Source organism: Notolepis coatsorum (assembly GCF_963971535.1).
Source record: "Notolepis coatsorum genome assembly, chromosome: 2".
Lineage (NCBI taxonomy): Eukaryota > Metazoa > Chordata > Actinopteri > Aulopiformes > Paralepididae > Notolepis > Notolepis coatsorum.
This window is the reverse complement of record NC_140166.1, coordinates 148,889,523-148,906,811: the sequence shown is the minus strand read 5'-3', so window position 1 is coordinate 148,906,811 and position 17,289 is coordinate 148,889,523. Positions and strand designations below refer to the sequence as shown.

Sequence of the window (17,289 nt, the reverse complement as noted above, 5' to 3'; positions counted from 1 at the left end):
CGGAGGGGGGTGGGGCTGGGGGATGCACCGATACGATGTCTTCCACCGTGTATACCAAGTATACCGACACGTTAACTCTACCTGAATGATACAAACTAGCAAATTTGGACAAAAACTATTTTTATTTTGAAAGAACCATCATCTTCCCATGCTTGTGGCGGGAGAACACGCTAAATCAAAGTAATTTAGGTTTAGTTCCCGACGAGTTACACATGGTTTTGACTAGGGATGTCATATATTATCGGCCGATATTGGCATTAAAATGTAATATCGGTATTCAAATTTTTTCTTTTTTAACATTTATTTAACCTTTATTTACCAGGGCAAGCAAGTAAGAACAAATTCTTATTTAATTTATTGTTAAAAGTATGCATAATGTTGTGTGGGGGGGAAAACCCTGCATATATCGGTATCGGTTGATATCGGTATCGGAAATTAAGAGTTGGACAATATCGGTATATCAGCTATCGGTAAAAAAGCCAATATCGAACATCCCTAGTTTTGACTGTAGTGTTGGGGGAAAATTCACAGGGCTGCCTTAAAAAATAAAACAAGCCTTCCCGACACCGGTATCGGTCCACCACCCCTAGCAGGAAGGGCGGGGGGAGGAGGAGGGGGGGCTATGTGGTGGATGATGGCGTGTGGAGGTTCCAGCAGGGTTCCCAGTACTACTGACCTCCTCCATCAGTCTCTCCAGTTGGTCTCCGTTCTCCCACATGCTGCGCTGGACCCAGTTCAGGACCTTGGAGTAGAGCTTCCCGTTGCTGGGCAGGCTCAGGTTGTCTTCTAGCATCACTTCTAACTGTAAAAACACACCAGAGGTCACGTGGGAAACAGCAGGTTAGGTTCACGTCTAGCAGGGATATTAGGAGACTTGGATTGATTATTTAAACAATACAGCGGTGAAGGAGGCACTGGCCGCGGGATTACACCACTGGAAATGCGTACACCGTTGGTAGATGACCAATTGGTGTATAAATATATATAATATATAGGGCTGTCTTAAATACTTCGTAGCTTTGTTCGATGTGCATGGGATTCGAATATGAAAACAAAATTTGAATATATTAAAAGAAATAATAAATGTTTTAATTTTTTTGTGCTAAATCAACTCTGCCTCTCTTTGTTAATTACAACAAGCAATGCAGTTTGTTATTTAAGATGAGGTCGGACTCTGCACTGACAGATTTGTGTTCATTGTGCTGCTTTTATAAAGCCTCAAATGACTGCTTAAATATTTCATGAAAGCAAAAGTGTTTAGTTTTGTCTAAGATTTAAACTTTACAGCACTGACAAAGTTGAAGTGCTGTACAAGTCCCACAACATAAAAAAAAATAAAAATCTCGAAGCGTCGAATTAAAATCTAATCTCAGCCCCCCCCCGAAGCTTCGAATTAAAAAAAGAAATCGAAGGTCAGCCCTAATAATATACCAATATGAATAATATAATAATGACCAAAAACTGCTCAATAAGTAATTTAATTGAGGTAGAGGACTAATTTTGACACTAAATAAAGCTAAAATATAAAGTGATTTAATAAAGTTATTTCATATCTTTTGTGAAGCCAACTCCTGTTTCACTGCTGCTGTATGCGTTTAGTTCAGTTAAATTCTTTCCTCAATAAAACTCGCATACAGGTAGGGGGTGAAACAGGAGTGAGATACATAAACCATATTAAATCACTCCATGTTGAAATTATTTGATATTATTGAGCGAATCTCATAGTACACACACGGTAAATACCGACTCATAACTGGCAGGAGGTTGCTTGGGAGTAACACAACCTCTTTGATGAAAGGATTAAAAAGGGACAATCCGGGCGGTCAGGTGGCATAACGGAGATTGCGTTCGTCACCAACCCCGGAGCGGCTGGATTCGCCTGTTCGAATCCAGCTCACAGCTCCGGGGTTGTCACCAGCTTGGCTGGCCGTTCACACTAATACAATTGGCAGTATTAGAGGGTGGGAGAAGCTAGCGGGGTGGGTCCGGGTCGTTGTAAACAGCGACTCCTACAGTTCGGTCGGGGCGCCTGCTAAGCGCGGATAGGATCTAAGTGGGATAGTGTGATCCTTCCACACGCTACGCCCTCTCAGCGAGAATCCGCGCTGCCAGGTGAAAAGAAGCGGTTGATTGGCTGGACGTGTGTCGGAGGAAGCACGTGGTAGCCTCCACTCTCCCAGACCAACTGTGGGGAGTAAGTGCGCAGCGACCAGGAAGGGGATTGGGAATTGGCATAACGACTAACATTGGGATGGGAGAAAATCGGAGGAAAAAGATCCAATGATCTTAAGACTGTTATGTCAATAACTACACACACAGGTCTCCCTAAACTGGAGACGAAGAATCCAAATACTATATTACAGTGGATTTCCCCTTCAAGCAGGGAGTGTCCTCATTAACAAGTCAGATCACAGTAACTGAATGGACGGAGTAGCTGGGACGTATCCATTTTCAAGTGTCCAAGTGGAAAATATAGACGAGATGTTAATTGATTTGGCCCTCTCGACAATTTTTTAAATAAATTCTTCCATCTAGGGATTGGCTGGGCCTGGAACATATGCATTCTCAAATGTCTTGTGCAAGTTATGTATGGAGAAATGAGAATTTTTGCTAATTGATTTGGCTGGGATAACCTTGCTAATAAAGTCGCTGTGCCGGAGACGTTTGTACTCGTCCCATTAATTATGTTAATCGATTGAGAAAAGCGTTAAAATAAAAATAAATCATGGAATAATCATGGAATAGCTGGGAGAAATGAATTAATCTAGGAATATGAATTATGGAATATAATATATTAGATCTGGCGCACATGGCTTTCTTAATAGATTCTTGAGTAATCAACTGCTGTCTACAAAGCTGGTGCAACGTTGACAGCTCAGACTGCCCTCGTTATTAAATACGTTTCTAACAATTATCAATACAGTAATCAGCCAAAGTCTCCAGGGGTCAATTCTGGCTGGGTTTGTTCTAATGTAATCTCGTTCCCAGTTTTATCTCCGTGAGATAAAGCCTGGTAAAGAACTACTGCTGAAAGGGTCTATGGGGTAGAATTTCCGGTGTATGTACTTCCCCTGGAAGCTGCCTCAGAACGGACCAAACTTCTCCCGAATCATGTCGGCAAACAAGCTAGAACGTCCCGGTCATGTAGTAAATTCTTCAGGCAAAGCCGTTGCAGTGGCTTAAACGAGGAAATAGTGCACTTCACACGTTTATATAATTGTTTTGTCGAAACCGGAAAGCCTGTACTTCCGTTTAGATGTTTTAGGAGGCATATCTTATTATCTTTACCAGCATAGTTCTAATGCATCCAGGCTTTTAAAGCCAGATCCTAATCTATAACCGTAAATACATTTTCAGGAGGATTTATCAGGAGTCTCTAAAATTAGGTACAACTGCAAACATTTCTAATAATAGCCATTTAAGGTATAGTCATAAGTCATTAGCTTAGCCTAGTTTTACTTATGGCTTAATAATACTCATGAGTCATGACTCCTCTCAGGAGGTGGCTAATAAGGTTTGGGTCATCGTGTTCAAAGCTGCACGGACCCATCGAGCCCCCAAGTCATTGTGCTATTCTGAACACCCATTTCTTAAGTACTTTATTACAGGGTTCCCACAGACATTGCAAAACGAAATTCAAGGACTTTAAAGTACTTTCCTAAGCACTATTTTTTCATTTTAAAAAGGATACAATTAACTTTTAAATGCCGTTTTTTATAGAAAAAAATATATCAATTTCCGACAATTGGTTACACTTTAAATAATTTTTTTTAAATGTCTCGATTAAGAACAATTTGATCATGGATAAACAAAACGTTCAATGCGAATGGTTCATTTGAATTTCAAGGTATTTTTAAGCACATTGTTAACAAATGGGCCGTTTAAGGAATTCCAGGCCTTTTTTTGGGTGCACATTAAGCACTTCAAGGACCTTGTGCAAACCCTGTTATCATTATAATTGTAAACTATTAAACACCTAGTCTAAAGAACGGGTGACCGGTCGAACATGCTTAGCAAGATTGTTTGCAGTAAGAACCCTCAACAGTAGTATGTATTTTTTTTTATTTTATTATGTTTTTGGTAGATTTTTATTTGTCCGGCAGAGGAAGGATGGGGGAGAGAGATATGGGGGAAGAGATTCGGCAAAGGTCGCCGGGTCCGGGAGTCGAACATGGGACGGCTGCGTTGCAATACAGTCACTAATGACTATAAGAAAAGAGTCCTCAAGGAATATATTACACTAGCCTCTACTGAAATGGTCAAAAAGAAAAATCACTGATCATTTGATTAAATGTTACAGCTGGGCACGCTGCACTAGTTGGGTAATGCTAACGTTAGTTTGGCGTGGATCATCGTAGTGGGCCGATACTTGCTCTTTGCTAAATCCAATAGACGAACAGTGTCTGCTGAATCCCTCTATGCACAGCAGAACTGCCCAAGTATTTTCGGCTAGCTATATTGGCTAGCTAACTCACTAGGCTCTAAACGCCTCAACGTCTACTTTGGGGAGGGAGAGAAAATAGGAACCAGATGGAAATAGAATGGATGTAAGCAATGCTAAGACCGGTATTATTGCCTAAAACCTTGTTGCATAACTTAACATAATGTCACCTAAAGATAAGGCAGTTGACTTAATCCCTGAATAGATTTGTATAGGGCTGACCTCGACTAGTCGACTAATCCATTGAAAGGAGCCATAGTCGACTGCCAACCAAAAATATATAAAAACAAATTTTAATCATTCTTTCCAAAAGCAAAGAGGCCTATAAGCGTGGCTAACACTAATGGCACGCATACTAGTGAGGCTAACTGCCTAAGAAAACAGGGATTTCACCCACTAGACAAATATCAAGATGTATCCATCAGTGGACCAATTGCATGCTTTCGCAGAGGACAAGAAGCCTTCAGTCGACTCCTGCAGACATTTAGCACCCCCCACAGCCCAAATGGAATGATCGGGGACAGGCCTAGTATTGTAAAGCAGTGATAAAGCAGTACAAGGCGTCCCCTCGACAGCCAGGCGACAGACCTTGAGGCGGGGGAGTTTGAGGAAGGCCTCCTGTTCGGACACGTCCAGCAGGTGGTCCTGGATGTAGGCGTCCACCTTCGCCAGCACACGGCCATCTCCCATGGAGCTGGCGAAGTTACGGAAGCAGATGGCGCTCTGGGAATCCATCTTAGACAACAGGTAGTCCCCACAGATCTGTACAGGAGGGAGCGTTGGGGGTTTAATTAGCGGCGCGCAAGAACGTTCTCCGACACCTGGTAAACATCGTTAATGCATGGTAAATTTATTAGGCTGCTATTTTTACCTGTAGTGGCCATTTTAATAGAACCCTGAAGGGGGGCTGTTGCTCTAAACACGTTGGTTGTTATTGCACCAATAAAGGACGTTGCGAGAACATCCATCGGCCTCCCAAGAGTAGCTGAATTCGTCCTCCATAAACATAGTTATGTGGTCGCCCGTATTTATGATTCAAGCGTTTACTTCCGACCATCTCCGATGCGTTTTCAAAAAAACATACCTGCTTGACACGTTCCATCTTGAACCGCTTGGCGGCTGAGTAGACCTCCTTAACCAGTTCCTTATCTGCCTTCAGCCTGGAGACGAGACGAGACGAGACAGAGTTCAGTTAGCTGGACGGATGGATATAGTTAGGAGGACAGTAGTATACCAACTGGGCAGTGTAGTTAGGAGGACAGTAGTATACTAACTGGGCAGTGTAGGCGTAGTTGAGGAGGATCTCCACAGCCTCCGGGTCCAGGTCCTCAAACGTGACATGAGAGACGCCGTGGGGCTCGATGTCGCTGTTAAAGATCTCAAACAGGTAGGGACTGCAGCAGGCCAGCACCGCACGATGTGCCATCAGCTCGTGACCACACACCTGGGAGGACGAGAGAGAAAGATTTGTCATGAGTGGAAAACATAAAAAGATGAAGAGTGCCAGAGCTCAGAGCTAGGTTGATTAATCACACTTGTGAAAAAAGGTGTGTGCGTGTAGATATTGGGCAGCACGGTGAGGCAGTGGTCAGCACTGTTGCCTCACAGCAAGAAGGTCCTGGGTTCAAACCCCAGCAGGGGGCCTTTCTGTGTGGAATTTGCATGTTCTCTCCCGTGTTAGAGTAGGTTTCCTCCGGGTGCTCCAGTTTATTTTACATGTTGAGTTTTTTTTGCCCTTGACCAAGGTACAGACATTACAACTAGTCTGTCCCCGGGCGCCACACTGTGGCTGCCCACAGCTCCTAGTTAGGATGGGTCAAATGCAGAGGACAAATTTCCCCAAGGGGATTAATAAAAGGTTCAACTTAACTTATACTGTGAAGGGATATGGTGGATTTTCTAGGAGGCTTTTATTAGAGTAGAAACGGCAAAAAAAAAAAGCAGAACACTCAAAACATTAAATTGACGTTTAATTGCTTCGTCTTCAAGAGTAAAGCACCCTGAGGCGGCTGAGTGGCACAGTAGGCAAGGCGCTCGCCACTAACGCAGATATGCTGGTATCGAGTGCTCTCGGCGTTGCTACCGGCTTGGCCGGCCGTCATACTAACACAATTGGCAGTGTTAGAGGGTGGGAAAGCCGGTGGGTGGGGATTGGACGTTGTGGACAGCGACTCTTACAGGTCGGTTCGGGTGACGCCGGAAACAGGAAGTATCGGGGGCAGCGTGAGCCTCCCACGGGTTACTCCTCGCCACTGAGAGTTCGAGCTGTCTGAAAAGATGAGACAGGCTGCCTCCTCGTGTACCGGAGGGGACACGTGATGCAAGGCTTCTATCCTCACTACAGCCGACCAGTGGGAGGCATAGTCTAGCAACGTTCAAGACAGGGGAGGAAAGAATTGGAAATACGAAATTGGGATGAGAGAATAGAAAAAATGATAAAAAGTGGATTAGAAAAAAAGATAAAAAGGGGATTAAAAAAAAAAAAGAGTAAAGCACCCTCTAAAAAAGAAAGTCTGAAGAAAGTTGCGCCCGCGAGCAGCTCGTCGGTACAAAAGAAGGCTCCGCTCTGAGCAGAAGCACATTCAGATCAAGGAAGATGCCAAAGTACAAGTTGGCAGGATAGTAAATATAGATATGTGTGTGTGTGTGAGAGAGAGTGTGAGAGAGTGAGTGAGTGAGTGAGTGAGTGAGTGAGAGAACACTTGATGCAATAGCTCCCGGCTGGTTACATAACCAGTCCCTTCAGAGACCTGCCTCCACACCGGGAACACGTCCTCCAACACCAGATATGAGGCCGACAAACAGGAAGCCGGAAAGTAAATATTCAAATCCCTTTTCTCCCGTGTCCATGTTTGGCAGGGTGGCCCCAGCTTCAGTTTTTATTCCACACAGAGAAGCATGACCTCACCGACTTGCTTTTAAGTGCACTCTGTGTTTAACTCTTCAAACCAGGAAGTCGGGGTTAGATGGAGGGCCGCTGGTCGAGCCCGTGCTGTACAACGTGTTTGGAACGGCTCTCAACACTAGACAAACAAGTCTTGCAGCGCTCTATGCAAATCAATCACTTGCGGTGAACCGTGCACAGGGTTCCCCACAGACATTGCCAAATGAAATTCAAGGACTTAAGTACTTTTCCAAGCACTATTTTTCATTTTCAAGGATGTCACTCGAAGGATACACTTCACATTTAAATGCAGTTTTTTTAAGCGTCTTCTTGGCCTGCTTGCCAGCTAGAGCATCACACGCGAAGAAATGAGGAAAAGCTGCATTAATAAATAAAATAAATGATTTTATTAAAACAGAACAAAAAAACAGATTTCTTGATTCAGAACAATTTGATCATGGATGAACAAAACATCCAATGTGAATGGTTCATTTGAATTTCAAGGACCCTTTTTTTTTTTTTTAAACTTTAGCGTTTATCGCTTTTCTGGTCAAGCATGACCGACAGAAACAGGTTGAAACGGGATGTAGAGCAGGGGAAGACATTCTGATAAATGACGGCGGGTCCGGGAATCGAACTAGTGTCCACCAGATCCGTGACGAGCACGGTTTTCCCCGACGCAGAAATAGCGCAGAGATATGCGGTGAGCTACTGGAGCTCCCCTTCAAGGACCTTTTAAGCACCTCGTTAAATTGGCTGTTGACTGGCCTCGACTTTTTTTTGGCAAAAAAATCAAGCATTTTAAGCACTTCAAGGACCTTGTGCGAACCCTGGGTGAACCATGCTGTGCGCTTAACTTTAGAACAAGCCTTTTCCCAAGTCAGGTTCGTCTCGGGTGACGCGTCTTCCCTCTTTTCGAAAGTTTTTTTTTTAATTTGTTCTCCCTCTACCTCGCTCATGTTTCACGGGACACATCGAGGGCTTTTGAAAAACTTTCTTGTGTTCCGAGACAAACGTGCAGTCGTCCCTCCGATCGCGTTTCACAGGTACTCTGGTTGCACGGTGACTCAGAGAGTTGAAGCATTAGCACCGCGCCTGTAGAGACCGGCAGTGAGAAGAGGGGTGTGGGAGTGTGATTGACAAGTGGATGGTGAAATGTTACAGCATGGTGGTGGTTCAAATCAACCGGTTTTAATAAACAAACAGAAACATGTGCATCTTTTAGATCAATTAGGCTATGAAAATTAGGCTGCCTCTAAATATAAAAATTCTCATCCCTAGTACGCATGCATGCGGATAGAATGTGTGGATGGCAGAATTACACAAGAGGAAGCTTATTAACACTTTGAGTGCCACGCCTCCGGTTCCCCGGAACCCTGTTGCGTGCCACCACCCACTTCAATGACAGAGCTCTCATATTTGCGAACGCATAAACTATATCTTAAATTATGGCTATGTGTCTAATATTGCCGTAGCTTATCAATGACTTGTTTGCAGTCAACATTGTTGAAACGGATTTTTTTTTTAAAATCGGTTCATTTCCGTTTTATACCATTTTGAAAAACGCTCGTTTTTTGAAAGTTCCAAAAAATATATAGATGCTGTGATAAACGCCCTTTACTGGAATACACAAAACAGTCATTTTTCTGCCTATTTATGAATCGTTTTCAAATAAACGCTAGATTATCGATAGTATATGTGTACATATGCACGCTATAGAAGCGGGCTGAAAAATCGATTCTCTTATTTCCTGATCGCACACATACGGCACACACTGATTTATAGGTGAAAACAGCTCCGATTATCCCAAGACTGGTAAAATAGATTCCTTACCTCAGATCAGATGTTCTCCAAAAAGATTATTCCAATTCCTGATCGCCATTCCAAATATCGATCGCATTGATTGATCCAACGCTGGGTACTGGAAACACACATTCTCCGCTGTTCTGGTGGTGGGCGATTACTTGGATCGTCTCCAGTTACTTGTCTGACAAGTAAAATGTGGAAGCAGGACTTTTTTCTCTCCATGCGTTTCATTCAATCCAAAGGGGTGCAGTACCATCCGGAGACGATAGGAGGCGGTATTTTCCCTGTTCGAGTTCAGAAAGATCCCCACTGGTAACGTGGCACTCAAAGTGTTAAGGATGGGCACGGTTCTTTGAATATTCAGCTATTCTAAAATGATGTAGGTAGTTTACCGATTGTTTGTCTCAAGTTCAGCCGAATGATTCAAGGTTATTTTCTTTTTGTGTTCCTTTATTTAATCCCCTTGGGGATATTGAAGTGTCAAAGCGGCATGGGTAGTTAAGATAGGTGGTAATGATAATAGAACATAGAACAAAGTAGTAATGATAGTGATAACAGTAGTAGTAGTGAATGACAGTAGTAATAGTGATATACATGGTCCAAACTGTCATAACACACTACCAGAGTCTGTGCCGTGTTTATAGTTAGTCAGACAGTCGAAACAGTTAAGAGTTCACCAGCCGTTAGATCTCCAGCAATTGGCAGCAGTCAGTGCCCATGGTTGTGGAGCCTGATGGCTACTGGCACGAAAAACTGGCCTGATTTATTTGACTAATAAAAATGAAAAAAAATTCACTTATTTGTTTAGTGAGAAGCTGAGGATCACAGAAGCCCTTCAAGCTACATCATCTTGTTTATTTAATACACCAAATCTTTTTTTAATAGAATATTCACATATTTATTTGCCTTCAAAGTTAGACGGCACAATGCGTTTGTGTGTGTGTATACTTTAAGGGGACACTTATTGCCGTTGTTCTGTACCTTGGAACGGGGGAAAGGTGGAGTATATGAGAAAGACCTATGGCTCTGACAGCTCTAAATCTAAATGCCCAAACCGCAAACCAAGAGGCCTATTAAGATGTTAGATCCTAATATGAAAAACGTATTTAATGTTCTATGCCTTACTGTTGTCCGTTTTGCTGCCATCCATTTTATGCTCAGTTTATACACATTTTGTGTCTGAAATGTATGCATTACTCTTGATCGACAATTTTGTGCTTGTTTTACTGCTGTGAAGCACTTTGAGCTGCAATTCTTGTATGAACGCTATACAAATAGAAGTTGATTATTATCATTATTGACTCATACCTGCAGTCTAACATCACAGAACTGTCCGCTCTTTCTCAGGGCGTTCATCTTCGCCACGGTGGAATCCAAGAAACTCTCGTCCTCGAAGATCAAATAGCCGTTGGGAATCATCTTTGTTGAATTTTGGATGCGAAGCCTGGAGAGGGGAAGAGAACACGTCAACACGACTCCGGTGCCGCTCCTATATATTCATTCGGCAGCAAAAATTTTAAGTGATACTATGATTTTTAAATCAGTTTTCCCTCAAAACCACAAACAAGAATTGGGTCAATGCTTGAAATGAACACTTCTTAAAACTACGAGTTGGGACATAAGATGTATCATGGGCTCGTCTTAATATATACTCTCTAATATACACGCTCTCCAATATATATATATATATACACACACTTTATTTCAAAGATAAAGATACTTTATTACATGGGTTCTACTAACACTTTTCAGCAAGAAAAAAAATAAATATATATATACACACATACATACACACACACTTAAGAATTACTAATGATGCTCCAACCAAAACTGGGACTGAATCCTCAAACAAACAAATCCATCCACTCACTAAAGAATATTTTTTTAAGTGTATGTATATATATGGGAATACATTATTATCCAGTATTCCCAGTCATCCCCGCTCATCGAGACATGCTTTCAGCACTAAACCATTGTTCCCAGCAGATCTGCTTTACTAATTCATGACCACACCGGGGATTAAGATTAGGTGCTGCCTTGTAACATATGCATGACGAGTGAGTGTATAATCTGTCCCCATGCATTAGTAAAGGAGGCCTTACCTAAGAGAATGACGTCAGTCCTGAGGAAGCTCTAGCGGTGACGGTGGAGTAGAGAAGAGAAGAGGGGAGGAAGCAGACAGACCACAACACGAGTCTTCTTCACCACAGGAGAGGAGTCGGTTGGTCGGCGAGGGTGGTGGTGGTGGGGGCGTGTCGTCAGAAGCAATGCCAGTCGACCAGACGGGCGTGAGCAGAGGGGGGGAGGGGAGCAGCCGCACCGACAAACTATCAGGCTTGAAGCGACTGTAATCAAGTCCTCGGGATCCCGTTGGCTATAGAGTCGAACTTTTTCTGTGTTGGTCGTACATTATAACCTGGAAGAGAGACACAGAGAGAGAGAGATCACATTAGTTTAGGGTCTCTTGTCAAGACGTGCACAAAAGTAGAGTCCATGAGAGTGTGAACAGTTCTCTCGGCACCTGCTGTGGTGCTCGGAGTCAGAAGGACCCCACTCGGCAGCCTGGACACATGGTCTCAAGGCACCAAAATAGCCTCACTTATGTATTGGCCCATCCTTCCTTCCCTCTCCTCCTCCCACACATTCTAAAAATGCCTCAACCCTTTCACTGCCACACTACAGGTTAACCCTTTACTATCACACTACAGACGGTTAACCGTCTGTAGTGTGAAAGTAAAGGGTTAACCGTCTGTAGTGTGATAGTAAAGGGTTAACCGTCTGTAGTGTGGTGGTGAAAGGGGTAACCTGCTGTCATGCAGCAGTGAAAGGGTTAACCTTCTGTATGGTCTCCGTGAAAGGGTTAACTGTTTTGGTAGTGTGGCAGTGAAAGGGTTAATGCAACTCTAGCCTCTCATGGTTTTATGTGGAGAAACGTATATACTTTGGATTAGCCATTTTGTGTGTATATTATATATAGAATATAAAATCAGAAACATAATTAACTCAGTCACCTTAGCAAACCAGTTGGTACATGGAAAAGATATTCGTAAACATAAGATCTAGCAGACATCATTTCCACTACCAAGAAGTAAACCAATCTTCTAAAAACAAATGTACAGAGCCACATTGGAACAACTTGCCATAACATATCTACTGCCAACATAGACTTGCTAAATTAACAAAAAAACTTGATACAGTACCAATTAGGAGAAAACTATTCTTTCATTAGGTGCCTAGTTTTGCTTTGTGGGAATTTGCAATTACTTCATTATTTGTGTGCTTATGTTCACATCCATCTAGTTCCATCTGAATAGAATTATTACTCGTTTCTATTTATCTGGACTTGTTTGGTTTTCCTTGAACTTATACTTTGTATATGTTGTTTGTTTGTATGTTTTGTTTCTAAGTCGGACCGCAGGTGCCCTTTGCATCGACTAATGGGGATCCAAATAAACGGAACTTCTTCAGCGTGTAGAGCCTGGGCCTGGTGGTCACGTTCAACCATCCTCCCCGACTATAGGAGCGGAGGCAGTGGATCTAGAACAATATATAGTAAGTATTCACTGTGACTTTAAGACCCTGTATTATTCATGGTGAATTGTACTGTTGCTAGCTCACTGGCTGGCTAGGTGTCCCAGAGCCCCTCCTCTGGTCCTCCAGGGCTCCAGACCTGCCCCGGCAGTCCCAGACGGGATGGCCTAATCCCCCACCGCTCCGCCCCCACGGGACGAGCCCCTCTGGATCTCAAACTGTTAGGACATGACTCGCATGCTGGCTCCACCCCCATCTGCAGCTCGCATCTCCCAACTAACATGGTAGGACGGACGGACGGACGGACGGACGGGTTTATTGGTCGATTGCCATTGGATGGGAGGGAGGGAGAGTGCATGGTGGGCGTGGCTTACTAAGCAGCAGTGGTTGAGGGAACGCCTCTAAAAGGACGAGGCACGAGGAGAACAAATTGTCACAGGTTGTGTGATGCACCGATGTGAAAATTGTGGCAGATACCGATATTAATATTGCTGTTCTGGCCGATACCAATATTTACCGATGTCGATATCTCTGTATAGAAAACATAATGATAATCCAATAAAGAGCTATTTTCCAAAACACATTAAATTTTTTTACTTTTGTAATTTATTTTCAGAAATTACTGATATTTGGCGGCTGGGTGGCGTAGCGGAGATTGCGCTCATCACCAATGCAAGAGGCTGCGGTCTCGACTCCCGGAGTCAGCATTGCCTGCGGCTTGGGCCAGTCGTCATACTATCTCAATTGGCAGAGGTAGCAGGTGGAAAGTTGATGGGTGGGGATTGGACGTTGTGGACAGCGCCCCCTACAGGTCGGTTGGGTGACGCCTGTACAGCAGTCAGGAAGTATCGGGGGCAGCGTGAGCCTCCCACGCGTTACTCCTCGCCACTGAGAGACCGTGCTGTCTGGTGAAAAGATGCGACAGGCTTAGTCTAGCAACGTTCAAGATAGGAGGGGAGAATTGAAGGGAAAATAATTGGCGATATGAAATTGGGATGGGAGAAAAATAGAAAATGAAAAAAGTGGATAATTTTTTTTTAAACAAGACCAAAACATGTCTAAATTAAAAAATAAACGATATCAGCCTGATACCGATGTGTAAAAAAAGGACCATATTGACGGATATATCGTGCACCACAAGTCACAGGAGATTTGAATGTTTTTTCCACATTGAGGGTAATGTGGCATTACACACGGTTGTACTTTCTTGTACCCCCAATTATTTCCTCTAAGCCCCACCCACCATTATTAACTATTAACTTGTGTGCCGATTAGGGCTGGGTATCAATGGCAATTAGGGCTGGGCAATTAATCGAAAAAAATAAATCACGATCTCATAGACTAGTGGTTCCCAAACTGTGGTGCGCGAGTGCCCTCTAGGTGGTGCGTGACATGAAAAGGCTAATGGTAAATGATTTTTTTTTTTTTTTACAATAAAATTTCAGAAAAATCTTAGTGAAACCTTTAGTATTATGGATATTAAACATGCTGGCAGAGTACATGCATCCATGTTGTCGTGAACATTTTAATTAAATAAAGAAATTCCCTATCCATAGTCGCAGTGGGAAGAGATAAAATAAAAAATGTAATCTGTGCACGGAGACCAGCAAAAAAAATGTCTAACAGAAACCCATTGGGGGGTGCGTCAGCTAGGTCGGGAGGTGATAGGGGGTGCACGGTCAAAAAAGTTTGGGAACCGCTGTCATAGACCTATGCAATCTCATTTCTAAGTTATGAAAAAAATATTTTTACTTTTTAAATGATTTTATTGAAAAAAATAAGAATCGTGAGAGAATCGTGATCTCAATTCTTAGAGAAAAATCGTGATTCACATTTGAGCAAGAATCGCCCACCAATACAGATATCTGGGATTTGATGTGCAGCTGTATGAGCCACTCAGAGGCTTCGTTACATTTTGGATTGGTTCCATACCTGTCGTGTTAACCCTCCCGTTTTTCCCGGGATTCTCATGTATTTCAACCTTCTCTCCCGCCATTTTCACGTATTTTTCCAGTTTTTTATTTATTTATACAAAATGGCTGCAATACCCCTCCGTGACGACAGGTGGCATCAGTGTAGATTAGAACATTAGCACAGGAAGTCAGACCGGAAGACTGTTGCTGAAAAACTGTCGGGCAAAGTGGGGTTGTTCCCGGAGAGCTCACTCTCAGCCGTGGTTTCTCAGTGTATAATATATGGTGCTCTCCCTCAACATGCGAGTAGGGTGAGACAACACCATTCTTTAGTCCAAATAATACCCTACTTTATACTATATTATTGTCATTAGTTTAATGTAAAGTCAGTCTTACATTGGCACTGCTTTAACGTTGCATTTACCCATAATCCATTGCTGTATTATGCCTCTTTTCCACTGCATGGTACCTACTCGACTCTACCCTACTCGCTTTAGGTACCTGGTACTTCGTTCCTTTTCCACTGCAGGTACTAAGTACTCAGTTGGTCTCCGTGTGGGGAGGCGGGGCCGCTGGTGTACAGCATGAGAGCTCCAGCATAGCTATGTCCGTGGGGGCTTGGAGCAAGCCAGAGTAAAACAGTTTTCAATCAATAACAACATTAACCAAACTCTCGTGTCTATTCTGCTAACGCTAACGTTACCTCTCATTGAGTCTATTCTACAAGCTTTAATGTTACCTAGGCTCTCGTGTCTATCAGCTAATGTTAACGTTAGCATTAGGCTAACAACAAGCTTTAACGTTACCTCTCACGTCTCTCTGCTAACGTTAGCATTAGGTAATAACCGGTTTAAAATGGATGGTGATTACCTCACGTTGTGTCTATTCTACTAGCATTACCGTTAGTAGAAACAATCAATAGCGAGTTATATTGATCACGCTATGTACGATAGCCATGCTAAAACGCTAGCACATTAGCACCTAAGCTAACAAGTTTAACAAATCAGCGATCTTTTTGTGAGACTAAACTCTCCGCTCGGTGGCAAATTGTGTTGATGTCGGTTTTGTTCCATTGCATAGTATTGTATTGAATTTCGAGACCCAGACCTGCCTGATACCCAATAGGTGGAATTAAACGGGTAACTATACCCACTTAGCCTCAAGCAACACAAGCTAGCACACACAATTACACCCACTACATTTCAAACACTACAGGTGATCTTTGACATTCTCACACAAAGAGTGAAACAAGGCCACAGCTAAACGCTGTGTTAGCACGCCAGATCACTCAAAGTCAACCAGCCTCTCAATAGGCTGACAATTTCCCAAGGCAAGCTAGGCCATGGGGGGGGGTCACACAGACTGGTGACCCCCTGCTAATGAATCACTGAAATTCCAACAGTTTTATCACTCTGGCCACATGGTGAGGGAAGGAAAGAGGGGAGGAGAGAGAGCGAGACAACAGCTGCCTGCTGAAGCCTGGAACTGCATCAAAAGACCATGCGGGAAGGCCTACCCATGCCCATATGAAAAACATGTATACAAATCTACAAGATTTTCTTTACAAGGTATACACACACAATTCTTATTTAGGGATATATATGGCCAGCACCAGTGATCTAACATAGGATTAAAAATATGAATTAATCAAAGTTTAAGAGCTATGAGTTTTATTACACTAGTCAGTACGCAATGTCACTCCAGATACCGTCACACACAGAAAGACAATTAAGCAGCAGAGTATGCATGTGTGCACGACAACACCCAGCAGAGGTTATGGCACCAGTGCTCATTAGTGACAAAGCCTGTATTTCCTGTAGCAGAGTATCGTGCCAATAATAAAGCCACCCGTTGCTCAATGGATCACGTTTGACTACACATCTTGCATACAATCTCGGTGGTACTACAAACTAAGTGTACGTGTATATAAAAAAGAGCACACAAGGTTATCTAGACAGAGTGGGTCTTCGTAAATTAGCACTCCTAAAAACGCTAGGTACAGAGAGAGTGGTGTAATGCAGGGTTCCCACAGACATTGCTAAATGAAATCCAATGACTTAAAGTACTTTTCCAAGCACTATTTTTCTTTTAAATGCCGAAATCTGATCCAATATTTATTAGGGATGGGTACCGAATTAGGTATTAAGGTACCTACCGAATCACGCCGGTACTACAGAGTATCGATTCACGTGAGATCCGTCGGTGCCACATTTCGGTACTGTAAAAAACATTCACAATATACGCTTACCTAGGATTTGACTTTATTCAACAAAGCAATGGCAAGCCGAAAACGGTAGAAAGTGTGGTTATTTGAAGTTTGGATTTTTTAATTTTTTTTTTTCTTTTTTTTTTACAACTGAGGTAGGTAGATTAAATTTTTAGAGACTAAAGTACAAAAAAGGTACCGTTGGGTACCGGTATTGATTCACAGGTACAAATGTGAAGGTATGGCTTAAAATCAATTTCCGACAATTAGTTACTCTTTTTTTAATGGAAAAGTGTAATTTCTTGAAAATTTGTATCATGGATGAACAACTTTCAATGGTTGATTTAAACTTCAAAGGACTTTTTAAGCACCTTGTTAAATGGGCCGTTTAAGGAATTCCAGGCCTTTTGTCAAAAATCAAGCACTTTAAGCACTTTCAAGGACCTTGTGCGAACCCGTGTCATGGCAGTTGAGAAGGGTGGCGCCCAATGCTTTAATGAATTAATCA

At 42.8% G+C, this 17,289-nt stretch overlaps 1 protein-coding gene across 1 annotated transcript in view; it reads right to left on the bottom strand.

Annotated features, from left to right (window-relative positions):
* Positions 1 to 17,289, bottom strand: part of ivns1abpa (influenza virus NS1A binding protein a) — a 48,670-nt gene that overhangs the window by 18,650 nt on the left and 12,731 nt on the right. The window contains exons 2-7 of the mRNA XM_084309283.1: positions 11,234 to 11,547; positions 10,440 to 10,575; positions 5,716 to 5,885; positions 5,526 to 5,601; positions 5,030 to 5,203; positions 677 to 802 (exon numbers count right to left, since the gene is read on the bottom strand). Of these exons, the coding sequence (XP_084165409.1) occupies positions 677 to 802; positions 5,030 to 5,203; positions 5,526 to 5,601; positions 5,716 to 5,885; positions 10,440 to 10,550 (657 nt within the window). The 5' untranslated portion in view covers positions 10,551 to 10,575; positions 11,234 to 11,547. The remainder of the gene's footprint in view (positions 1 to 676; positions 803 to 5,029; positions 5,204 to 5,525; positions 5,602 to 5,715; positions 5,886 to 10,439; positions 10,576 to 11,233; positions 11,548 to 17,289) is intronic.